We start from the raw sequence: 24,687 nt of genomic DNA on the forward strand, positions 1-24,687 counted from the left end.
TGGCCCACGGTCAAGCATTTGGCCTCTATTAAGACTCAGGAGAAGGCCAAACATTGTTTCTCAAGTGGAGTACTGTTTCTGAAATACCATTATTTAGGGCGCTGGGGTGGCTCCGTTGGTTGGGTGTCCGACTCAGTTTCAGCTCAGGTCATGATCTCATCAGTTGTGGTGTGGAATTGAGCCCCACATTGGGCTCCCCACTCAGTAGGGAGTCTGCTTGAAGATTCTCTCCCTTTGTCCCTTAACCCACTCTCTCTCTCTCTCTTTCTACAAACATAAAGAAAGGATGGGGCATCTGGGTGGCTCAGTGGGTTAAGCCTCTGCCATCGGCTCAGGTCATGAACTCAGAGTCCTGGGGTCCTGGGTTCAAGCCCCAAATTGGGCTCTCTGCTCGGTGGGGAGCCTGCTACCCCTCACCTGCCTTTCTGCCTACTTGTGATCTCTCTCTCTCTCTGTCAAATAAATAAATAAAATCTTTTTTTTAAAAAAAAAGAAGGGAATCTTTTTTTTTTTTTTTAAGATTTTACTTGTTTATTTGACAGAGGGAGACACAGCGAGAGAGGGAATATAAGCAGAGGGAGTGGGAGAGTGGGAAGCAGACTCCCGACCAAGCAGGGGGCCCGATGTGTGGCTCAATCCCAGGACCCAGGGTTCATGACCAAAGCTGAATGCAGATGCTTAACGACTGAGCCACCCAGGCACCCCAAAAAAGGAATCTTAAAAAAACAAAACAAAACACATTATGCACAGAGAATAGCAGAGTTTTGCTTAATAATCTTAAAGACCTCACATACAGGGGTCTGCCAGGGGTTCCCCACAACATCCCTGTCTGCCACTGACTTTTAAGCTCCATTGGCCTATATGACTCAAGTGGCAGAGCAGTGCCCTAGACAGCCTGGACCTGTTGTAGAGCCTTCTTTCGATCTGGGCACCACTTAAAAGTTAGCAATTTTGGGGCTCACTCAGTAAATGAGTCCGAGTAACACACCCAAATGAGGGATTCATTGCCTCCGAACAGCTGGGCACATCGTGGCCCAGTCAAATGGACCCATAAAATTAACCATTACATACACTAATATGGAATGCCTCTAAGATGTAGCATGAGAGAAAGTCAGGGACAGAACAGGTAGGACATACTAAGCTATCACTTGTAAATTTTTTAAAAGATTATTTATTTATTTATTTATTTATTTATTTATTTGACAAAGAGATAGAGAGCACAAGTAGACAGAGCAGCAGACAGAGGGAGAGGGATAAGTCCGATGCGGGGCTCAATTCCCAGACCCTGCGATGATGACCTGAGCCAAAGACAGCTGCTTAACTGACTGAGCCACCCAGGTCACCGCTTGTAAATTTTTTTTTTTTAAAGATTTTATTTATTTATTTGACAGACAGAGATCACAAGTAGGCAGAGAGGCAGGCAGAGAGAGAGGAGGAAGCAGGCTCCCTGCTGTGCAGAGAGCCCAATGCAGGGCTTGATCCCAGGACCCCAGGATCATGACCCGAGCCAAAGGCAGAGGCTTTAACCCACTGAGCCACCCAGGCGCCCCCCCCAACTTATAAATTTTTAAGTAGAGAAAAATACATATATGCACACACAAAGATGTTTACATACGGATGAACTATATCTGGAAAGACATTTAAGAAGTAGTAACAGGTTGCTTGGGGAAGGAAATTGAGGGGCTCAAAATATATATGAGAAAAATATGGAAGGGATTTTTTTTTTAAGATTTTATTTGACAGAGATTACAAGTAGGCAGAGAGGCAGGCAGAGAGAGAGAGAGGAGGAAGCAGGTTCCCTGCTGAGCAGAGAGCCTGACGCGGGACTCGATCCCAGGACCCTGAGATCATGACCTGAGCCGAAGGCAGAGGCTTAACCCACTGAGCCACCCAGGCGCCCCTGGAAGGAATGTTTTTTTTTTTTAATTTTATTTTTAAAGATTTTTATTTATTTATTTGACAGAGAGAGATCACAAGTAGACAGAGAGGCAGGCAGAGAGAGAGAGAGGGAAGCAGGCTCCCTGCCGAGCAGAGAGCCCGACGCGGGACTCGATCCCAGGACTCTGAGATCATGACCCGAGCCGAAGGCAGCGGCTCAACCCACTGAGCCACCCAGGTGCCCTGGAAGGAATGTTTTAATCCAAAAAAAAATACCTTTTGAATTTTCAAATAAGAAATTTTTCAAAAGATAAGATACACTAAGTGGAGAAGAAAAAATATTAAAAGTACATCAGAGCATCTCTGAACAAAAGAGAAAAAAGGTCTCATACAAAAAATTGAAATGCCATTATTTAAAAAAAAAAACTGTTAGTACAAAATGAACATTTTGATTATAAGTCTTCCAAGTCCACTTAGTTAAAAAAATAACTGATTCAACAAATGTTGTTTTTTTTTTTAAGATTATTTATTTATTTGACAGAGAGAGATCACAAGTAGTCTGAGGGAGAGAGGGAAGCAGGCTCCCTGCTGAGCAGAGAGCCTGATGCGGGGCTCTATCCTAGGACCCTGAGACCATGACCTGAGCCAAAGGCAGAGGCTTAATCCTTTGAGCCACCCAGTTACCCCCAAAATATATTCCATTTAAATGAGAGTTTCCTATAAAAGATTTTACCTGTAGGTTAATGTATTACAGATTCTACATGTGTTTTATCTGTTCCTTAAATTTTTTTTTTTAAATTTATGGGCTGCCTGGGTGGCTCAGTTGGTTAAGTGGCTGCCTTTGGCTCAGGTCATGATCCTGGAGTCCTGGGATTGAGCCCTGCATCAGGCTCCCTACTCAGCGGGAAGTCTGCTTCTCCCTCTGACCCTCTCCCCTCTCATCCTCTCTCTTTCTCTCTCAAGTAAATAGATAAAATCTTAAAAAAAAAAAAAAGATTTATTTATTTATTTGAATGAGAGCACGCGTGTGCCCATGAGCATGGGCACTAGCGGGGTGGGAGGGGCAGAAGGAGCGAATCTCAAGCAGACTCTCTGCTCAGCTCTGAGCCCGATGTGGGGTTCCTCTTGGGGACATCCCATAGGGTTCCCACGAGGTCTGATCCCACAGCCCATGAGATCGCAAACTGAGCAGGAACCCAGAGTCGGTCACTTAACCAACTGAGCCCCCCAGGCACCCCATTATCTGTTCCTTTTTTTTTAAAGTTGGTCTTTTTGGCAGATCCACTGATAAGGGAAATTCCTGGACAGAGAGTTGAGCCGGTAGGTACATGGTGACGAAAGTCACCATGAGGGACAGGAAAGTAGGGCACCATCCCCACTGGTTACAACCAGAATTATGGTGCTTATCTTGTTGGCACCACTTCCCAAGTAACTTTGGGGAGTCACCATTACTATTCTTTGTATTGTTCATGCCATCCCTCAGCAAAGCAAGAGGAGTCTCCAGTTCCTGAAGCTTCCTAACACTTCTCTGAGTTGGAAGTGTGAGGTGCGAGAAAAACAGTATGCGTATTTCCATTGCCTCCAACGAGTCTTGGATCAAACCAGGATCCCAACTTGGCATCGCCATGACCCGACTGCAGACCCAGGCAAAGTAGCTGATTCATTAACCGAGTCTGAAGTGGGTCCCAACAATCCAGACAGCCAGGACTGTTTGCCAAGTCTCCGATCGCTTGTTGTAAGCAAAGCCAAAGCAACAGCCTAAAAGATAGTGAGCAAATCTGGATGGCAAGGAAGTAAAACCCCCAAACAATGATGTTGTTAGGGAAATCTGTTCCAGGGCATTAAGACCACCCACTGAAATCAGGCTACAGTCTCAGGATTTGTCACTGGAAGCAGTACAGGCTACCTTTGCTCTCAATGGCTATCTTAGGTAAAAGGCAAAAGGGAATTAAGAGATAGAGCTCCTGGATGGCTTGGTCAGTTAAGCGCCTGCCTTCAGCTCAGGTCAGGCCATGACCTCAGGGTTCTGGGCTCTGTGCTCAGTGGAGAGTCCGCTTTTCCCTCGGCCCCTCCCCGCTCGTATGTGCATATGCTCTCATGCTCTCTCTTTCTTTCAAATAAATAAATAAAATCCTTTTATTTTTTTTATTTTTTTTTTAAGATTTTATTTATTTATTTGACAGAGAGAGATCACAGTAGACAGAGGCAGGCAGAGAGAGAGAGAGGGAAGCAAGCCCAATAAAATCCTTTTAAAAAAGAATTAAGAAATAGTGGGCGCCTGGGTGGCTCAGTGGGTTGAGCCTCTGCCTTCGGCTCGGGTCATGATCCCAGGGTCCTGGGATCGAGTCCTGCATTGGGCTCTCTGCTCAGCGGGAAGCCTGCTTCCTCCTCTCTCTCTGCCTGCCTCTCTGCCTACTGCCTACTTGTGATCTCTCTCTCTGTCAAATAAATAAATAAAATCTTTAAAAAAAATAATAATAGTAAGTATTTTCTAATAATGGTCCTTGACTGGAGAACAAGGCACAAATCAAGGAAATGACACATAGTCAAAGAGTCTGAGCTCACCTCTCCAACACTACAGATCACCAATGATTAAGAATGATTCTGAGCCATCCCTTCTAGATCCAAAAGAGATATGGAAAGCAAACAATTGGGAGTGGAAATGTTCAAATGAGAATTGAACGTGGCCTGAAGTCTTATGTGCCTTTTTGGGCACAAGCTATAAAGGCGACAGGAGATTTTCTCCTGGCACGGCAAAGAATTCTGAGCAGGGAACTAATCACGTTTCTGGGCTGAAAGATCGCTCTGGATGGTTTGGAGAAGGGCAAGGCAGTAGATATGAACAACAATTAAAATTCTATTAAGCGAAAACTGACTAGAGCCCAGACCATGGCAGTGGCAATGAATTATAAAATGAAGCGATAGATTTGAAAGCTATCTACACGGTACTTAGGGGAATGCAGGAAGCAAGGAGTAGAAGAAAATTGAGCTCAGAGAAGCACGTTCACCTAGATGGGAAACTCAGAAAGAGCAGTTTTGTGGAGGAAAAGAAGTTCTCACTTAGATCCACCCAATCCCGGTAGCCCCCTAGAAGCTTCTACCTGTGGGTTCACAAAAAAAACCACACACCCTTAGGCAAGTTCTCTGGTCTACCTCTCAGATCTGCTCCCCTGGCCTCAGGGAGCCTGACTGGAAATCTGACCTTTTTTCCCCCCCTAACTCCCCCGTAGGTACAGGCTCTTCTGTGCTTTCTGAGGTTTTCTACGGGGCTTCTGCTCCCAGTTCACAGGCAAGAGCCTTTCCTGCCTCCTGATATCTCAGAGAGCCCACGTGGGGCCAAAGTCTCTTCTGGGTAGGGATAGAAGCTTGTCTCTAAAACCCAGGCTGGCCTCAGCATTCTGAGCCCTGGACCTGCTTCCAATCCAACCAACTCTTCTTGTCCATAGGAGGTTCCCATGTCTGAGCAATTCATTCAATGTTTGGCCCGTACTCTGCTGTCTGATCAGAAGCCTTCCTGCCGGTGTTCCTTGCAGACCACAGTGCTCCTGAGTGACAGGCGATGAGCAGTGAAGCAGTTCTAACAAATAATCAGGACTCTACTTGCCCTCCCTGAGCAAGGAGCCTGCTGTGGGACTCAATACCAGGACCTGAGCCAAAGACAGACACTTAACTGGCTGAGTCAATCCCGTGTCCTTAAATAAATAAAATCTTTAAAAACAATAAAAATAAAAGACCCAGAAGAGCTCCTAAGCCACGTTCTGTCCACACAAGGGATCCCAAATGATACCAAACATGGTGTTACATTCACGGAAATAAGAAACACCCATTCTCTTTTTTATTATTATTCGTAATCTATACACTCAACATGGGGCTCAAACTCACAACCCTGAGATCAAGAGTCATATCCTCTACAAACTGAGTCAGCTGGGCGCCCCAGAACCCCTCTCTAATTATCAGTCAGGAATATTCACCATTTCCTGGGACTTCCCTGCATATTTCCAGCAGTTCATGTCTTACTTTTCTGCCCTATGATCTCCCAATTACTGGTTTCATCAGAAAGGGGAAGGTGTTCTCAGTTTTGAAAGCTTGCTTGTCGTGAGTGCTACGCTGGCAGGTATGAACAGTAATAAGAACAAAAAAGCTCTGATTTGGGGTGCCTGGGTGGCTCAGTGGGTTAAGCCTCTGCCTTCGGCTCAGGTCATGATCTCAGGGTCCTGGGATCGAGTCCCGCATCGGGCTCTCTGTTCAGAAGGGAGCCTGCTTCCCTCTCTCTCTCTCTGCCTGCCTCTCCATCTACTTGTGATTTCTTTCTGTCAGATAAATAATTAAAATCTTAAAAAAAAAAAAGTCCAAACAGTAGAGAACTCATCCTGCTTCTCTTAGAGGGGTGGACAGACGGAGGTTCCTCATCAGACACGACTTGACCACTGCTTCCAAGAAGTGGGGTGACTTAACTCCCTTTTGAAAATCCAAGTGATTCGATAGAAACCGTTTCCAATATAAATGATTTTCAATCACAACTTTATTTGAGACGCTGAAAACTATTACTATATAAAGTATCATCAAGCAACAAGCCAACAAAATAACTTAGGATTGGGAGAAAAATGTGTGAACTTCGCAGGAACACCTATGATTTGATACTATCAGAGCCTCTCCCATTCAGCACCTACCCTCTGACGTCCTTCAAGTGATGAGTCCTCCCTTCAGAGTGTTGTACTTCCTACAACCTTCCCCATGAATCTAATTCATTTTTTTTTATTATTCATTTGAGAGAGATATAGACACAGAGACAGAGAGAGCACAAGCAGAGGGAGAGGGAGAAGCAGGCTCCCTGCTGAGCAGAGAGCCTGACATGGGGCTCGATCCCAGGACCTGGAATCATGACCTGAGCCAAAGGCAGAGGCTTAGCCACCTGAGCCATTCAGGTGCCCCAAATCTAATACTAATTAATTATCTTTTTTTTTTTTTAAAGATTTTTTATTTATTTGTCAGAGAGCGAGCGAGAGCAAGCACAGGCAGACAGAGTGGAAGGCAGAGTCAGACGGAGAAGCAGGCTCCCTGCGGAGCAAGGAGCCTGATGTGGGACTCGATCCCAGGATGCTGGGATCATGACCTGAGCCGAAGGCAGCTGTCTAACCAACTGAGCCACCCAAGCGTCCCACTAATTAATTATCTTTAACTGTCCCTTGTTCCCCCTGTAGCCTTGGGGCCAGGACAGACAACCTGGGGTGGGAAACCAAACTGTAACATCAGTCTGTTGGACTCCAGGGCTGGAGAGAGTCCCTAGACGACTGGGCAAAGTAGACACGGAAAACCACTTCTCACTTTCAGAACATGCTTGAAGAGGTTCAAGTTTTCCATCAGGTGAAACCCATTCCACTTAGGGAGGGAACTGGTGGGTGGCGAGAGATACCAGACCAGTGTCTGTAACTGTTCTCTCTCCATTTATGATCCAGGCCAAGGATTCAAGGATGTTCCATAAAAGGCTCCCTCCTTCATGGACCTTGGCCATGTGGAATTTCTTCTTGTGCTGACCTGGATCTCATCTGAACTCTAACGCAGAACCTTCCTTTGAGGATTGATTATTGCCTCTAAATAGTTCCATGTGTTAATTGTTCAGACCAATCCTTGCTTTCCAAGGCCACCCTACCTGGGACTTGTCGGGGGTGGGGGCAGGTCCTACTTTCTCTCAGATCCAACTGGGGCTCTTAAGACCTCGGCATAAATCAGAGCCCTGGGTCCCTCATTCGTCTGAAAGGAAAGGAAGGGTGGGTGGGAGGGCGTGTTGAGTTAGAGGTGCTTATGGGAAACGTCTGGTTCTTGTGTTTATGAGAAAGGTCTGAGCTGGAGAGAACGATTTCAGATTGTTACTGCATTGGAGATGGAGTAGAAGCCACGAGGATGAGTTGCTCAGGTAGAATGAGCTGCATAAGAAGAGAGTAAAGGATGAAGCCCTGAGAGGACCAACAAGAAAAGGCCAGGCAGAGGTGCCTGCAAAGGAGACAGGGTACCTAACTGTGGCAAGAGTAGGAGACATTCCACCAAAAATATGAAGAAACTTTAGACAAGGAGGAAGGAGTCAACAGTGTCAAACGCAGTAGAGAAGTCTAATAAAATGAGGTCTGAATTAGATTCAGCAACTGAGAAGTCCCGAGGACCTTGGCACCAGCTCATTCAGGGGCTTGGTGCGAACAGTGCTGTTAGGCACAGAGAATTCGGTACTGGCTAGGCTCACCACCTGTTTCCATTTATGTTGTTTTTTAGCTAAAACACCCAAATACATTGCTAGTCTGGAGCAATGCAAAAGCTTGGGATCTCCTTTAAAAACTATGCAGATGTCTCTCTGGGTTTATACAGAGTACTGTCTTACAGTTTACCTTTAGGTTCTGAGCCTGCGAGCTGGTGAACACTTGCATTTCACATAACATAAACGTGGCTTTCCAGGGCAATACTAGTCCCACATCACCATTCCCTCTGACTGCTAAGAGTCTGGAGTACCAGCCCCAGCCCTTGCGCTCTCCATCCGGGCATACGGCTCCACCTCCTACACCGTCCCTGCCTTTTCCTACACTTGGCTAGCTTCGCTCGTTTGCTCACTCATTTGTTGGGCCCCTTGTCTCTCCTCAAAGGTGTAATTGTCAAACAAAACATATACCGCGTACATCTAACCATGCTTTCACGTTTACTTACAAAGCACCGTCCACCACTAACCTCTGTAAGGAATGCTTAAGCTGGAAGGGCCGCGGGGAGGCGCGTGCGCCCCCTGCCGCAGCCCCGGAGCGCTGCAGCCCTGCGGACGCGCTCCCGCTCCCCGCCGCCTCCCGCCTTTGGGCGCCCGGGAGGAGGCAGCAAGGGCAGTGCCCGCGCAAAGCCTCCTGGGAAAGGGCTGGCCGGCCAATCCCTGTACTCACCGCGCCGCATCCCCAGAGAAGACGGCGCTTTCTGGCGACTCTACATCTTGATGCTACCCAAGCCTGATTCAGTATTCACAAGAGGCTTTGAGGGAACGTGAGACCTCTTTCGCCGGATGCCTGAGCGGACTTTGCTGCCGCAGTTTCTTGGACTTGCTCGTTGTGGCGAATCTGCCGTTGCGGCACAGTGGCTAGGCGCGCAGGGCCCTAACGTGAGGCTTGCGGAATCTGCTGCGGGAAGAAGAACGCGAGGGTTTCTGCGGCAGCTGAAGTCATGGCGGCAACTGCGCCCAGCGCGGGGGGCTCCGCGCCTGAGGCGCCGGGTTCCGCCGAAGCCCCGCTGCAGTACAGCCTTCTTCTGCAATACCTAGTGGGCGACAAGCGTCAGCCCCGGGTCCTGGAGCCCAGTAGCCTGGGCGGGATCCCGAGCCCGACCAAGAGTGAGGAACAGAAAATGATCGAGAAGGCGATGGAAAGCTGTGCCTTCAAGGCAGCGCTGGCCTGCGTGGGAGGTGAGGCAAGACTGGGGGTGGGGGGCGTTGGGAGGCTGAGGGCTTGGACGGCAGCGAGGTCCTCTGCCAAGACCACGCTCCCGGGAGGCGAGGAGCCTGTGGACCTCGATCTCGACTGCACCCCTGCCTCGATGCGTGAACTCGAGTAACCCTTCTCTAGGCCCTGAGGTTAATTTCCGCCTCTGAAAATTGGATCAGAAAGTCGGTACTGTATGGGTCGGGACTTGGAGGTTGGTTATAAAATGGTCGACTTCATTCATTCATTGATTCACTTTTAAATAAGCATTCTTTTAAACAAATTGTTACAAGTAACCATCACGTGCTCGGTGGCGAGGCAAGGTAAGAGACCAGAGCCTGGTTCTCATGAAGATAAAATTTTAATATATACAGAAGCAGGAGTGTTGGGAAGGAGCCTGGCAGGAGAGTGGGACACAGGGGACAGCAGATGCAAACGTCTGACAGGAACCGGCTTCAGGTTTGAAAAACACATGTCAGTGTGGCCAGTATGATCAGATGGTGGTGAACATAGGGGCAAAGAAGTCTGGAGCACCCCCTGCTCCCCCTTTTTAAACCTTTGAAGGTTTAAATGTTTGAATGTCGGGTGTCTTGTAAAGAGGTTGGCCACATTTGCAGATGAATTGAAATCTTAATATGAATGAAAGACCAGCAAGAAACAAATAATAAATACGGTGAGTGCAGATGTGAAGTATAGTAGAAAGGAAAGGGGATTTTTTGGTTTGGGGAAGGCTACAGGAGGTGAGACTGCCCCTGTATCTTGAAGGATTGAGAGAATGGGGGTAGCCCTTTAAAATTGGGGGTGGAGTTGGGGATTTGGTCTTTTTGCCTTTGGGCAGTAGGGCAGTAATTGGTGCACGTGATGATCCAGCAAGGAGTGTGGTGAGGGAAAGAAAAGTCTATGGATAGGGAGATGGTATAGGGAATTGGCTAAACTGAACCTCAGTGAGGCCTGGGCTGGCTCTTTGTTCATCATTATGCCTGACACTAATAAGTCGCTTACATATTTGTTGAAATGATGAATAAGTATTTGTAATGCTCCCGAGTGGAAGCGGTAAAGGTCCTAGACTAGGATACTTGTGAACATAGGTTTGTAGGAGGGGAGCAAATCAGCTGTCAGAAATGCCCTTGAAGTTTGGAGCTGGAGTGACTGAAAAGAAGGAGCCATAAGTAAGAAAGTTTGGAGGGAAGGTACCATGATTTCATTAAACATATATTGACCTTGAGGTGATGAGAGGACATGTAAATGGAAATGTCCAGCAGGCTCAGGAAGTTGGGGACAGCAGTGTGTGGTTTGCCTTTTGGTAGCTTTGTGAACTTATGGAAGTTATTTAACCTCCCTGAGCCTCAACCGCTTTAGCTACAGAATGGAGACATTAATAGTATCAACAATATAGGACTATAGTGAAAAATAAAAGAAGCTGTGCCTATAAAGCATCAGTAACTGGCGCATGGGTACTACTCACTAAATGACTTGTCAATGTCACCATCGTCAAGGGAGTGATTTGCAAAGTTGCTAGCTGAATGTAAGAGTATAGACAGAGAACAGAAGGTTAAAGATTGAATCTTTAGGAATGTCAGAAAATGAAAGGCCGGAAAAGAAAAAGAAAATCAAAGGAGGCTGGGGTACCTGGGTGGCTCAGTCGGTTGAGCATCTGCCTTTATCTTGGGTCATGATCCCAGGGTTCTGGAATCCAGGCAGCCTGCTTCTCCCTGTCCTCCTACGCTTGTGCTCCCTATCGCTGTCTGTGTCTTTCTCTCAAATAAATAAATGAAATCTTCAAAAAAAAAGAAAGAAGGAAGGAAGAAATCCAAAGGAAGATAGAGAAGCTGTCAGCAAGACAGTTCCTGGCTTGTGTGATGTGGAAACCAGGTAACTGGAGGGTCTGAGTGTTAAGGTGGAGTTGGAGGGGTAGATAGGGGTGTCCTATTTGCTGGTGGCCATCCAAAATGTGCTATTCGAGTATGATGACCTCGTTACAGTATCCCAGAAAACATGCCAAAGAAAAAATCTTCATTTCTATGTTTGTTTTTAGGATTTGTCTTGGGAGGTGCCTTTGGGGTGTTCACTGCTGGCATTGATACCAATGTGGGCTTTGACCCTAAGGATCCTTACCGTACGCCGACAGCAAAAGAAGTTCTTAAAGACATGGGACAGAGAGGAATGTCCTACGCCAAAAATTTTGCCATTGTGGGCGCCATGTTCTCTTGCACTGAGTGTTTGGTAGAATCTGTAAGTGTCTCTGCCTTCTGAAAAAAGCCTTGCCTGTACCATCTTACGAATTCCTTTTTTTTTTTTTTTAAGTTTTTATTTATTTGATGGAGAGAGAGAGAATAAGCAGGGGAAGAGGCAGGCAGAGGGAGAGAGAGAAGCAGGCTCCCTGTTGAGCAGACAGCCGGATGCAGGGCTCCATCCCAGGACCCCAGGATCATGACCTGAGCTGAAGGCAGAGGCTTTAACCCACTGAGCCACCCAGCCCCCCCCCCCCCCATCTTATGACTTCTAACGAGAAATGTTCATTAGAAAGCAGATCAGATATGTCTGATACTTGGTAGATTGAATTTTCATTAGATAGCCCCAAAGGTAAACTTTTTGGGCATTTATTGCCTTTATTTAGGCTTGCATTATTTTTTACTTCTCTCTGTAGGCTAGAAGTTGGTTAATTATTTTATTTTGTAAGTTTTTAAAAATTCTAGTTAGCATACAGTGTAATATTAGTTTCAGGTGTACAATATTGTGATCCCACACTTTCATACAATACCCCGTGATCATCACAAGTGCCCTCCTTAATCCCCATCACCTATTTCACCGCCCCCCCACCTCCCTTCTGGTCACCATCAATTTGTTTGCTATAGTTAAGAGTCTGTTGCTTGGTTTGCCCTTCTCTGTCTCTCTTTTTTCCCTTTGCCCATTTGTTTTGTTAATTAAATTCCACATGAATGAAATCCTATGGCATTTGTTTTTCTGCGACTGAATTATTTTGCTTAGCATAATACTCCTAGCTCCATCCATGATGTCTCAGATGGCAAGATTTCATTCTTTTTTATGGCCTGAGTAATATCCCTGTGTGTGTATACATCTTTATCCATTCGTCAATAGATGGAAAGTTGGGCCGTTTTCATAATTTGGCTATTGTAGATAATGCTGCTATAAACATTATGATGCATGTATCCCTCTGAATTGGTATATTTGTTTTCTTTGGGTAAATACCTAGCAGTGTGATTGCTGGATTGTACGGTAGAGTCCTTTTTTTTTTTTAAGATTTTTTTTTAAGTAATTGCTATACCCAACATGGGGGTCAAACTCCTAACCCTGAGCTCAAGAGACACACACTCTACAACTGAGCTTTCCAGGTGCCCCAGGAGTTCTGTTTTTAACTTTCTGAGGAACCTCCATACTGTCTTCCAGAGTGATTGTACCAGTTCATATTCCCACCAGCAGTGCAGTGGGGTTCCTCTTTCTCCATGTCCTCGCCGACACCTGTTGTTTATTGTGTTTTTAGCCATTCTGACAGGCGTGAGGCGGTAGCTCATTTAGTTTTGATTTGCGCTTCCCTGGTGCTGAGTGACGTTGTGCATGTTTTCATGTGTCTGTTCCAAGTTGGTGAGTGATTTTGACCTTGAGACTTATTGGGGAACCAGAGAAGAGATCTGGATTACTTCTCAAGTGGCACACTTGGTTTCAGCACTCTGGTACCACCTGCAGGAAGCACCCATGAACACACTGAAATTTTAGGAACTATATTTTGGAAAGCAAAAAGGATTAGGTTTCCTTTGGGGAGGGACTGAATTAGCCAGCTAGAAACCCTGTGTTTTTTTTCCCTTAATCATCTTGTGTGGCTTGTTTCTTTGGCTCTAAACTGCACTTCTCCGCCCACAGTACCGGGGAAAATCAGATTGGAAGAACAGTGTCATTAGTGGCTGCATCACTGGAGGAGCCATTGGTTTCAGAGGTTAGTAAACAACTCTCGCATGGTTTTCTTTGTGGCCTTGGACACCGTGCCGTAGTTGACGTTTCCAAACACATGAGTGTTCCAGGGACAGCCCAAGGCATATGTGGACACTTGATACTCTTCTAAGTAAATCACTTTTACTTCCACATTAACTTAATTTTGGAAACTTCTAGTATTTAGATCGGGGTTTTTCATCATTGGCATCGTTCGTGGGCATTGTGGACCACATAAATCTTTGCTGGAGGGATAGTGGGGCTTTCCTGTGCATTGTGGGATGTTCAGCATTATCCCTGGCCGCTTACCCACTAGAAGCTGATGGCATCCCTTCGATGCGACAATTGAGAGTGTCTCTAGACACTGGCAAATTCCCCCAGGGGACAGAATCACCCATGGCTGAGAACCACAGAAAGATCTGGATTTTAGAAAAAAAAAAACTGCCCTCACATTGAAATGGTGGGCAGAGCTTCCTCCCAGTAAGGAATTCCAGAAGTGTATTGATCTGTAGGTTAGGACAGAAGCACAGCTAGGTCTCGTTCAGCCCCAGAGAGCCCACTGATCCAAACGGCAGGCGTTGTTGTACTCTCAGGTCCGTGCATTTCAAGTAGTTTAGACATTTTTTTTTTTTTTAAATACTATACAGTTGTCAGTGTAAGTTCTGTGGTAATGTCTTTCTGCAGTTAAGGATTCTTAGGCTTCTACCCCCTGAAAGCCCGATAGGAGTATTCTGGAAGTGTCCGGTTATCAGCAGTAAACAACGAAGAAAACCGTTCTCTACACTTCTGTCAGTGTGCCCATCAGGAGTTGGTTTGGAGGGGGGCACCTGGGTGGCTCATTCGGTTGAGTGTGTCTGCCTTTGGCTCAGGTCATGATTCCGGGGTCCTGGGATTTAACTCCACATCAGGCTCCCTGCTCTGTGGGGAGCCTGCTTCTCCCCCTGCCTCTCTCCCTGCTTGTGCTTTCTTTCCCTCTCTCTCTCAAATTTAAAAAAAAAAAAAAAAAAAGTGCTGTTTGGGGTGTCAGTGACCTGACTCTCCTCCTGGTGGCAGTTGCTGGGTCACTCTCCCTCTGCCATGCCCTGATTTACCCAAAGCAAAGAGCCTGTTTTCTCCTCAGAGAGACAGGATGATTTGCTGTCATTAAAAGCTGCTTCTCCTTGGACAGGCACTTGTGATTTATAGAGTAACTTTTCCTTTGGTCTTCCCATCGCTCAGCTCTGTCAGGGACATTGAGAAGCTCAGCTCCCTCCAGGACTGCTTTGATCACCTTCCCAGGAATTTATTTCATAAACAAATCAGGGTTAACAGGCCATATGCTTTCACTTGCTTCCAAGGGCTGGTTCTCTTAACCAGTTTCCTGCCTGTGAGGGGCTATTTCGTGAAACTGGAAATCGTCATCTTTTGGAATGAGAAAAGTTGAACGTACGACTAGATAAAACCCACTGGTGTAGACTGTGGACACGGGTTCCTACAAGTCTTACACATCCCGTGGCTCGGCTGACTGACTTAGAAGCTTGACACAGGCGTCCCTGTCGCCGTGGCCAGGTAGACTTCTGAAGGCAGCCTGGCTCGGTGTCTGTCCCCGCAGGTAACGTCATTTCTGTTTACTTCACAGCGGGCTTAAAGGCCGGGCTTCTCGGGTGTGGCGGTTTCGCTGCTTTCTCTGCTGCCATTGATTATTACCTCCGGTGAGAGAGCCTGCCTCCAGGGAAGGACACTGCCAGCCCAGCATTGGAGCTGCTCCGTGGGGGCCGCGCTCTGTCCACTGCAGGGCACTCGCTTCAGAGACCGCAGACGTTTCCCCTCAGACCGCTGGTCTCATGAGGGAGCCACCTGGCTGCTGCCTGCCTCCGCCTCCAAGGAGCCACATACTCTGTTCCCGGGGTGGGCAGTATGCTGCGCCAGCCTCTCTCTGAGGCAGATCAGCAGTGTGCTGACTGGTGGGAATTAAGCTCCCCAAAGGTTCCGTCCTGCCCATAGCTGGCCTGTAGGCGGCTCGGGGCGGTGGGACCAGAGGGGACTGAACTCGTACCAGCAGGCTCGTCTGCTTTGGAACTCCGCGCATTCAGCCATGTCACATGGCAGGGCAAAGTAAATTTACACCATCTGACCCATTATGTCATTTTGTGGTCTGTTGTCTTTGTTTAAAAAAATTAGATTACAGTTTAAAAGGTTGGTTCGTTTTGGCGGGGGAAGGGAACAGTGACAGAGTAAGTGTTTAGAGCCGCCCCAGGAGCCAGTGGTCCTGCCCCCCTCTTCCACTTCCCATTACGAACAATAAAGGCCGTTCATACCATAAAATAAATGAATCAGTAAAGGGTTGGCTGATTTTTATTTTCAGATTCCACGAGTCCCAAAAGTGGTACCAGGTGGCCCAGAGACTGGACATCTGGAGGGAGAGAGAGAAAGCTCCTGCAAAGTGTGGGAATGTTCAATTCGCGGCGTGTGCAGAGTAGCGTTCCTCTGACACTGTTCCTTCAGCCAGGACCTGCCTTGCAAGCAGCCCAGCCGGGCCATGTCCTGGGATATGTTGAAATTCCATGCACAGGCCCCGGCCTCTTCTAAAAACCCTTCTGTGGGCTGGCTGATGGGAATGCCTGCGGTCCTGGCCACACTGGTTTTAGGCTCTGACCGCTGGACCAGGCCCAGCTCAAGGACACGGCGTGCGGAGTCCTGCTGTGGTCCTCCTGATGGGTCCCTGAGCAGCGGCTGGTGAAGATCAGACAGTGGTGAGGGGCTGTACTCTACTATCCTTGGTCTGTGGTATCAGGGTTTTTTGTTTGTTTTTTAACATATTAGTGTTTTTTTTTTTTTTTATTTGAACTAGGGACCTTTTTCTGACAACAGAAGCTCAGCCTAATTGTGTGCCTCAGTGCAAAAAAAATAGGCTTTAATGGTTGGGATCTGCTGTGAGCACTTCTTCATTCTGGTCCTGTGGTAAGGACACGAAGGGAATGAGCTCAGGCTTTCTCCTGGGGCCAGAGGACAGGCTTGTGGGGCTGCATGATTCCAGCAGCCTGCAGCGAGTGGTGATGGCTCCTGTTCTCTGCTGTATGCTGACTCCTTCACCATTTTTTGTGTTCTCCCCCTTTTTCTGCATTCTTCTAGTTTATGCCCCCTTAACCAGAATTCAGACATGGCTGAGACGGTCAGATGTCCCAGGTGTGTATGTATGTGACTGATAATGTCAAAGTCAGCCGGTCACACCTTCCTCTGGTCACACCTGCCACCTCCTCTGCAATGAATGTGAGCTAAGCTCGCTTGGGGCTTATATCCTTCTGTGGTGAATTCTAAGTAATATCCAGCCCCATCTCACAGGTATGAGGCTTCGTTGCTCCCAGCCCAGCTGGAGTATCCTCAGAGGTCTGGGGACAAAGCTAGGAGTGTTTCCTATACTGTCCCTAAATAAGTCACCTGTAAGCACCTTGAGAGCATGGGTAGATGCTCCTGCCTGGCAGCTGTCAAAGTACCTGGATGCCTGGCATCTTCCACCAGGCAGCCTAGCAAGGAGGGTCGAATATGCCCGGCGAGTACCAGGAATGCTGCCTGTATGACTGCCTTGCAGCAGATGAGCCCTGGGGCTGTCCGTAGCCATCACTTCAATAAGCCAAGCATTGTCCACACTGGCTATTCAATCAAGAAAGGAGATGAATAGTTTCCTGTTTTAGATGGCTAAGGAGTCAGTATGAGCTCATAAACCAAACACCAATTTTCAGAGACATCTGGTCCTGATCTCCAGAATAAACATAGTGTCCAATGGCTTAGACTGGTGGGAACCCGTATTAACCCCACCGATTCTCCTGAAGGGAGGCTGTGCTCCCTAGGGGATCCAGCCTCTCCAACTGTCAGGCTAGGCCAAAAGGCTGCCCCAAAGACGCCCACTTCCAAGAAAAATGTAGGGAAGAGTTTGCATAAAATAAGAAGCCTCCACTTTGAGCAGAGATTTCTGCCATCTCTCGAAGGGATGCTGATGATCAGGTCTTGGTGGGACCTTTGTCCTTCCTGAAAGGAAATGTGGCTGGTGCCTGACTCGGAGGCCACTGTGAACCACAAGGAGGGGGCTCACCACCCCCCAAACTGCCACAGTCCCCACAGGGTGAAGGGAAGCTCAGGGGAAGTTAACTAGGTGCATAGATTCCTGGAAACACATGTGGATGCAGCTGGAAGAGTTAAATATTTAGATTCGTGGTCTTCCCTGGACTACTGAGTATACAAATGTCCACACCACAGGGCTGAGTTGTGTGCAAATGTTGGGGCTTTGCATTTTTTTTTTTATTAACATTTTCCTCTCACGTGGTTTACATCAATTTATAATAATCTACATAAGTTGAAACAGAACATAGACAAAAAAAATATATCCTTACCAACTTAGTAAACTCATATTAATAAAGGTTCCCATCCTACCTGTGTCAGCAAAAACTGGCAGCCCACAGCCACTGCCAGCAGGGACAGGCATCCCGGCACTCCCGTGGCCTGTCTGCTGGGCTCCTGTTGGCACAGCCTGCCCTGCTGGGCACAGGGGCCAGGGGTGCTGGGCTGCACAGTCCCTGACTCTTGGGAGAACCCATGGATGGGCTCCTTCCTTGGTGCAGCTTAGTCCTTGTCTGGTACCTGCCCTTCCCCACCCTGGGGGTAGAATTTATAAATATTCTGAGCCTTTTGCATTTCTCAGCCCCTCCAGCCTTCCTCCCTAAGCCAGCTTGGGGGCTGCAGTAGCTACCTTATTCCGAGAAGCAAGCCCCTCATTTGGGGGAAGTGGGAGGCACCCATTTGGGGCTATAACTAGCTGTAGCTGGGCCTCCAGGTCACTCCCATCAATGGCTCTGGAAGCAAGATGCCACACACCAACTCCCAAGTGCTGGGCACAGACTCCAGGGAGGATCACACGCTGGGATGTTTGACCCAAGTGGTGTTCTTTCTCCACCTGTCCCAGGGCGCGGGGCTCCTTGCTAAGCCGCTCACAGGCAGCTACGTGATCAGGATCGGTTCCCTCCTCTTAGGCATTTCTTTCCTCTGATGTGCACAGAATGTGTACCGTTCTGCCCAAGACTGGGCCACAGGTGTAAACACAAGAAAGGACCCCGTGTCTCATGAGCCAATGCTATGGCTTCAGGACCAGCAAACCATTCTTTAAAACATAGCCCTGAGCACAAGCTAAAGGAGCTGTTCTCTCCAATTCTGAGGCCCTAGAGTCTGCTCTCTGCCACCTAGGAGAGCCAGAAAGCCATGTGCCCAAGCCCCTGCCTCCCGGGAGTGTTTGTTCCCCCCCGGCCAACTGCCCTGTGCTGACAGCTACTGCTCAGAGGGGAGGAAACTGCACTGGGAGGATCCTTCTCATTCTGTTCCGGTATGGAGAAGTGGGGCTTAGCACTGGGACTTGAACCTGCCAGTCCTCTACTCCAGAGCAGAGTTTAGACAATGAACATCCCTAGCAAAACCCAGCCCCTAAGAGAGGCAGGTGCCTGTGACTCCCCAACCTCTAGAGTTTCCTAGAGCTCCCCCAAAGGCCGCATCTGGAAGCTGCGGGTGGGGAGGCAGCACCATGGGGGCTGGCTACTGGGGACGGGCGCCGGTCTCTGCCAGGCCCCAGAGCACACATGGCCGTGGGGGCCGCCCTGTGGCAGTGCGTGGTTGCGGAGGACTGTACAGTCTAAGGCAAAGGCACCGCAGGGTAGGCGAGGTGCCAGGAAGGGCTGCCTCCTAGACGGAGCCTGCCTGTTTCTGGATACCTGCTTCAGCCATATTCGCTGCCATCCAAGAGACCTGGCTCCCCTAACAAAGCCACTCTAATGTTTTGCTGCTGAGAGCTGCTTCCCCTCAAATCCGGGCCGCCAGTGCTCCGTGGCACTCCTCGGAATGTTCCACCTGTCCCATTTGCTCAGTGGCCCGACTCTCCTGCCTCCCCTGATTCCTGACCCCTCTGGCTCTCTTGATATCAGATCACTTGTAAGTCTTGCCACTGAAAGGAAATAGAACACCAGGGGAGAAGGAACTGAAAAGCAGAAGAAACAGTCAAAGATGCCTCACTAGGAGGCGGGAGATCGAACAGATAAACCCCAGAAATGGAGATTGTCAGGTGGAAATTGCAGAGATCGGCTCTCTAGCTCTGTGCTAAGCTGAGGACTCGTGTGCAGCTGTCTCCCTGTCCAACATTTGCACAGGCAGCAAGGCCAAGCAGGTGTGCTTCCACAGGCGGAGGACGGGGTTGGGGGTGGGGGGAGGCCTGGGAGGGGAGGCAGCAAGCACAGCCTTGGACGGACCACTGCTGCCACCACTGCTCAGGGCTGCCTCAAGTTTCAGAGTGATGGAGTGAAAACCAAGGCTGCACATGCATGTGGGCAGGCCAGGAGGAAGGGGACGGTGGAGGCAAACCGAGGGGACGCTGCCCGGAGACTGCAATCTGGGAGCAGAGCTAGGAGAAGATAAGCTGGCCAGAGTTACACAGCGCAAAATAAAAGCCCTTGGACTGGACTGGTGGCGGGGGTGGGGGAAGAAAGTGCTGGAGGAAATGAAAGAACAGGCAGTCCGTATGCCCATACTGGGTCGGTCACTACCATTTCTGCATGACAAATAGACAGGAAACAATCCCCCAACGGCATGGGCAGGAGACACAACTAGAGGGACAGAGGGCAGGGCCCGGGGCTCACGGCGGTGGGGCAGGGCCCGGGGCGCACGGCGGTGAGGCTGGGGGCTGGGACAGCTGGCTTTGTACAAGGTGGCACGGAAGATGCGAGTATTCCAGTTCTTGGAAATCTGCGTCCCTTGGAGTCTATAGAGTGCTGGGTGTGGGAGTTTTCTATTGGAGTCTTTCAAGTCTGTGTTGGGTCCCCTGGCCAGAGAAGCTGGCCTGGGCCGCCCCCCCACCCCGCAGCGGCTCCCACCTTGGGCTACACGTCGGTGGAGAAGTACAGTGTGTTCCGCTTCAATTCTGCGAAGGAAATGGGGGGGTGCTGCAGGTAGTAGAGGAGGACCTGGACCTGTGAGGGGACAGGGAAGACTCAGCAGGGCTCCCTGGCCTCTTGGCCCTCCTCCGATTGGGCGAGAACTAGCAGTCCCGAGGCTGGGGTCCCCTCTGTGCAACCCCCTCCCTGCTCTCAGGCCATCTCAGGCTGCTTTGCCTCCCCCCTCTACCCCCGGCAGCCTGGGTGTGTATGGCAGTGAGCATCAGTAAAGGACACCGCAGGGTGGAGGACTGGGCAGCCTGGGGCCACTTCCCCAACCTCCATCGACTGGCTCCAGAGGTTGGCTTTGGGTGGGCGGGCCCTGCCTCCAGACTGGACTCTGACCCAGATCTTGTAGGGACAGATTTCACAGAAACTTCCTCACCCTGGAAGCAATCTTAGAGCTTCCACAGGGGAGGACAAGGCTCCCAGAGGTCTCCTGGGCCTCTGAGCTTGCTGTCCAAGACTGTGGCACTCCCAGGATTGCAGTCGGTGCCAGGACATGTGTTCTTTGGGCCCCTGGTCTAGGCTCACGCCTTTTGTTTTGGACTTGGAGGCAGGACTGTCCGGAGCCCTGTCTCCCTGGTGACATCCTACTGACCGTCCACCCAGCTGTTCTCTCTCTGACCCTGTAGGGAAGCCCACTGCACAACGCGACCAGCCACAGGCCCGGACCCTGCCGCTGGTACCTGTGCCATGACATCATGGGACCAGATGTCTGCGGCCGACGTGAGGTGTGCTTTGCTCTCCACTTCCGAGGGTCTCAGTAACGTGGGGCCAAACACAGTAGCCAGGTTGTGAAGGGACATTTTGTTGATGGGTTCCTTCTCAGCAACCCTGGAAGGGGTGGGGGAAGGGAGGGGGAAAAAGAAGTCATTTCTCAGCAGCCATTCAGAGCTCCAGATGCCTGGCTTTAACTATAAGAACTCCTAGAAAGATTCCCAGAAGGTAGGTACTAGCCTCTCTCTCCTCAGAGGGTAGAGACCTCTTGGTAGGGAGGGACTAAGCCAAAGGACCAAGTCTCCAGCTATGTCCCAGGATGTTCCTCTATTAGATTCCTAGCCCCCAGGGCCATTCCTTGACGGTAAATAGCCAAAGTCAGAAGAACCTACTCCCAACTCCTTCCCCTTGAGGATGATGTCATTCCTAACTCAAGAACTTTCCCTGCAAGAGCTTCTGCTCATCACAGCCTTATGGGAAGGTCATTATCATCACCACCGTACACACGAAGACACCAAAGAATAGAGGTGTGACATGGTTTGCCTGAGGTCACATCGCTAGCCAGTGGCAGAGCTGGGATCTGACCCCACGCAGTCTGCCTCCAGAGTCCGTGCTCCCTCGGGTCAGCCAAGCTGCCCCAAGTGGCCTGGAGTGGGGGGTAGGGGGAGTCTAATGCGGGGGTGGCAGGGGAGGGGGCCGGAGATCCAGTAGCAATCCTTTAGTATATGTGCTGCTGAAGCGAGCACTCCAGTAGCAGTCCTTAACTAGACCTAAGGCTCCGCCTGCTGTGCTGACGCAGGACGACCCTAACCCCAGATGGAGCCTGGGGCTATTCTCCCGTACTTTTCCAGAAGGGTCTTCTTCCCGGGACCCCAGAGTTACCTCCCTGTGGATCTTTCTCAGCTTCTCTTGTGTAATAGGCCACATGCTCAGTAGATACTTCCCTTGAGTGACAGCAGGGGCTGCCATCTGTGACTGGCGTCCAGGCGGACCCAGTACCACCCAACATGTCACAGAGGCCCTGGGCCTTCCTCAGGCCTAGGAAATGTTTCTGGGGTTGAGAGCGCTCACCCCAAGCAGCACCCCCCCACTCCCAACTACACGGACGTGCATGCTGACTGTGCTGGAGACGGGCAGACATTGCCATGCCAGGAGGCAGCTTGGAGCTGGCCAAGCCCCCCTCTATACACACACACACACACACACACACACGCACACCAGCCAGGGGCCCAGATGTGGGAACAGACTGTGCCTAGTTCCCAGGGTGGAAAACCTAATGAATTTTCCCCTCCCACTCCTCCTCTGTGTGTCCTCCCCACAGTGCTCGCCAAACTATGGGAACCAGTTGGGACTTCAGTTCTGGCCAAACCAGAGGGAAAAAAATCTCATGATGGGAAAAACAAGACAGCAGCCCCAGGCATTTCCAGGTCTCCACTGGCCCTCCAGAGCTGGCCTGGCTGAGCCACAGCCAGGAGCCCGGGCCCGATGGTGAGAACCTGGCTCTGGGAGGAGCGGGCCCACCACGTGGCCCCCAAATTGGGGCTCCTGGGTGGCAAGTGGATTGAAGGGACACCAGAAAAGTTTTCCTCCCCATTTACACCCGGACCGGTGCTGGGGCTCAAAAGCGAGTGACGAGGACCCTGAAAGGACTGGTTTCAGTTCTGAGCTTGGCTGCAGGCATTGGCTTGAGCAGCTCTTGGTTGGACCCCACGACAGAAGGGGTGGGGGAGAAGGTGGGAGGGAACTTAGCTTAGGACTGGGGACATGTGCCTTCTGAGGACAGAGCTGTTGCCAACCCCAATCAAACTCCTCCTGTGCCAGGGCTCAGTTTCCCTGTTAGATGAGGTGCGGGTTGCAAACTTTTGACCATGACCCATAACGAACACACTTCCTGTTACAACCCAGGACACATGACTGTGTGTAACAAAACAGAATGGCAAGCACACTACTGCTTACAGCCTTCCCTTTACAACTGGGAAGTGGACTGAATGACCATGGACTGCAAAAGCCATCGACAGTCCTTGGCTCTGGCCCTGCTGATATGGGAGGTTGCTATTAGGACCCCGATATTTCTCAAAACAAGAATTTGGAGGCAAGAGTTTGAAAAGCAAACTCTCACCCTGTGATGGGTGACCCAGCAGAAGCCAGCACCTAAGAGCTTCAGAGCCAAGGAGGTGGATCCCCCCACAAAAGTGGCCTCCCCAGCAAGGAGGGGCCTTCCCTGGGCTCCCTGCCCACCTTCCCCGCCAGCCTGAGTTGTTACCTTTTCAAGTGTTCCAACAGGAAGAGGAAGGTGATGAGGTTGGGGTCGGGCAGGGTGCGGAGTAAGTGCATCATGCAGTTTTCCTTGGCAGCAGGGTCCGACAGGGCTGTGGAGGGGGGAGTGGAGCAAGGCTGAGGCTTGGCTCCTGGGTGGGGAGGCCTGAGCCAGTGCCCCACCAGGGTCTGGAGGCCGTGGGACCCTGAGGGAGAGCCCAGGTTGCAGGGGTGAGGGGAGCAGACCCTGTAGGGAAGGAAGGGCCTGGTAGCTTTCCAAGGGTGGGCTATGAACAGCTGGTTCCTGTGGAAGCCCCCATCCAAAGCTCAGTCAGGAAGCACGCTGGCGGGGATTGAGTGCCCTCCCACCCCTCCCGTACGTGCCTTCGCAGCTCTGGTCATAGCCTGTCCCTGGTCTAGGAGGTTAAGTTTAAGGCAGTGAGAACACTGTTTTGAACGTTTCCTCTTTCAACTGCCTCTGATGCTAGAGCAGGCAGTGAACAGCCATCCACGGGGTTCCTCACTTCCTGTGGTGGCTGAAGCCCTGACCTGCCCATGGAGGAGGCAGCAGGGAGAAAAGGGAGAGGCAGGAAGGAGGTGCCCAGGCGCCCCACTGGCCGAGGCCTTCAGCTTCATCGCTGCCCAGGGCATCAGTGGGAGCGAGAGACTGCTCCTCTGGAAGGCTGGGTTCTGGCCAGCTCTGGTACACTCCAGCCAGGCTTGTCTTTGGCTCAGGACGCTGGCCCTGGCCACCTACCTCAGGGCACATTTCCCTGGCTGCTTGGCTTTCCAAGCAAGGAGGTCAGTATTTGGGGAGGAAGCACAGAGGGTAGCCACGGGGACAAGAGGGGAGAGAGGCAGGCAAGAGAGGGTCCAGGCTCTGCCTCAGGCCCCAGTGGGTCACACCCCACTCTCTGGACCACTCAGCCACGCCACCCCAGAGCACTGGGCAGATGCACAAGCAAGGAGAGCCACAGGTCTCCCACTCTTTGCTGTCAGGAAGGCCTGGCTCAGCCGGGCCCTCGGTGCCCCAAAGCCTCACCGATGCCCTCCATGAAGGCTGGGTAGAGTCTGTCTGTGAGGAGGGGTTCAGGCAGCTCCCGGAAGTAGAGCTTCAGGGTGCCGGCAATGGCATTGATGTCCATGTCACTCAGCATCAGCAGGATGTCCTTGTTATCTGCAGAGGATGTGGACAATCGGGAGTGTACCCATCCAAGCCCCCCTCTTCCATGCAGTCCTCAGCTAGGCAGGGGCGGGGTGGTGGGCCCTGCTCCATTCCGCACCACACAGCTGGGGAAGCCCCCACCCACTCCATCTCTGCCCTGGTCTTGCCAGGAAAGGCAGGAAGTAGGTACAGTGCCCACAGGTGGTGTGTGACTCAGCCCCACTGGGGCAGGGGAGCCCCATTCTCCATCCAGAGTCCTCACACCACATGGCAGACACCCTCTCTGGAACCTCCCCACCGCTAAGCCTCTCTCTGGAAGGCCCTGCACATTTTTTACATG

At 50.3% G+C, this 24,687-nt stretch overlaps 2 protein-coding genes and 1 long non-coding RNA gene across 11 annotated transcripts in view; 1 reads left to right on the forward strand and 2 right to left on the reverse strand.

Moving 5' to 3' along the window:
• LOC309851678 overlaps nucleotides 1-24,687 on the reverse strand; it is a 355,127-nt gene that overhangs the window by 159,339 nt on the left and 171,101 nt on the right. The gene's annotated exons all lie outside the window — the stretch shown is intronic.
• On the forward strand, nucleotides 8,713-15,574 carry TIMM22 (translocase of inner mitochondrial membrane 22). Its single transcript, XM_082707269.1, has 4 exons — nucleotides 8,713-9,301; nucleotides 11,353-11,549; nucleotides 13,197-13,269; nucleotides 14,881-15,574. The coding sequence occupies exons 1-4, from the start codon at nucleotides 9,064-9,066 to the stop codon at nucleotides 14,955-14,957; spliced, it is 585 nt and encodes a 194-aa protein (XP_082563395.1). The 5' UTR covers nucleotides 8,713-9,063; the 3' UTR covers nucleotides 14,958-15,574.
• The window catches only part of ABR (ABR activator of RhoGEF and GTPase), a 176,193-nt gene continuing 167,084 nt past the window's right edge, over nucleotides 15,579-24,687 (reverse strand). For 5 of the 9 annotated variants that reach the window (XM_082707031.1, XM_082707029.1, XM_082707032.1 and 2 more), the window contains 5 exons: nucleotides 24,225-24,359; nucleotides 23,190-23,295; nucleotides 20,896-21,043; nucleotides 20,147-20,242; nucleotides 15,579-15,974 (listed from right to left, as the gene is read on the reverse strand). In XM_082707031.1, the coding sequence (XP_082563157.1) occupies nucleotides 20,153-20,242; nucleotides 20,896-21,043; nucleotides 23,190-23,295; nucleotides 24,225-24,359 (479 nt within the window). In that variant the 3' untranslated portion in view covers nucleotides 15,579-15,974; nucleotides 20,147-20,152. Of the gene's footprint in view, nucleotides 15,975-17,502; nucleotides 20,243-20,895; nucleotides 21,044-23,189; nucleotides 23,296-24,224; nucleotides 24,360-24,687 lie in introns of those variants that run through there. The other 4 variants (XM_082707030.1, XM_082707028.1, XM_082707034.1 and 1 more) reach the window with 1 other exon arrangement.

The sequence above is a fragment of the Mustela nivalis genome, assembly GCF_964662115.1.
Source record: "Mustela nivalis genome assembly, chromosome: 17".
Taxonomy (NCBI): domain Eukaryota; kingdom Metazoa; phylum Chordata; class Mammalia; order Carnivora; family Mustelidae; genus Mustela; species Mustela nivalis.

Coding starts and splice junctions, on each gene's coding strand:
- TIMM22 (XM_082707269.1), top strand. CDS start 9,064: ATGGCGGCAACTGCGCCCAGCGCGGGGGGCTCCGCGCCTGAGGCGCCG. Junction 11,550..13,196: donor CTGAGTGTTTGGTAGAATCT/GTAAGTGTCTCT, acceptor CTCCGCCCACAG/TACCGGGGAAAATCAGATTG. Junction 13,270..14,880: donor AGGAGCCATTGGTTTCAGAG/GTTAGTAAACAA, acceptor TTTACTTCACAG/CGGGCTTAAAGGCCGGGCTT.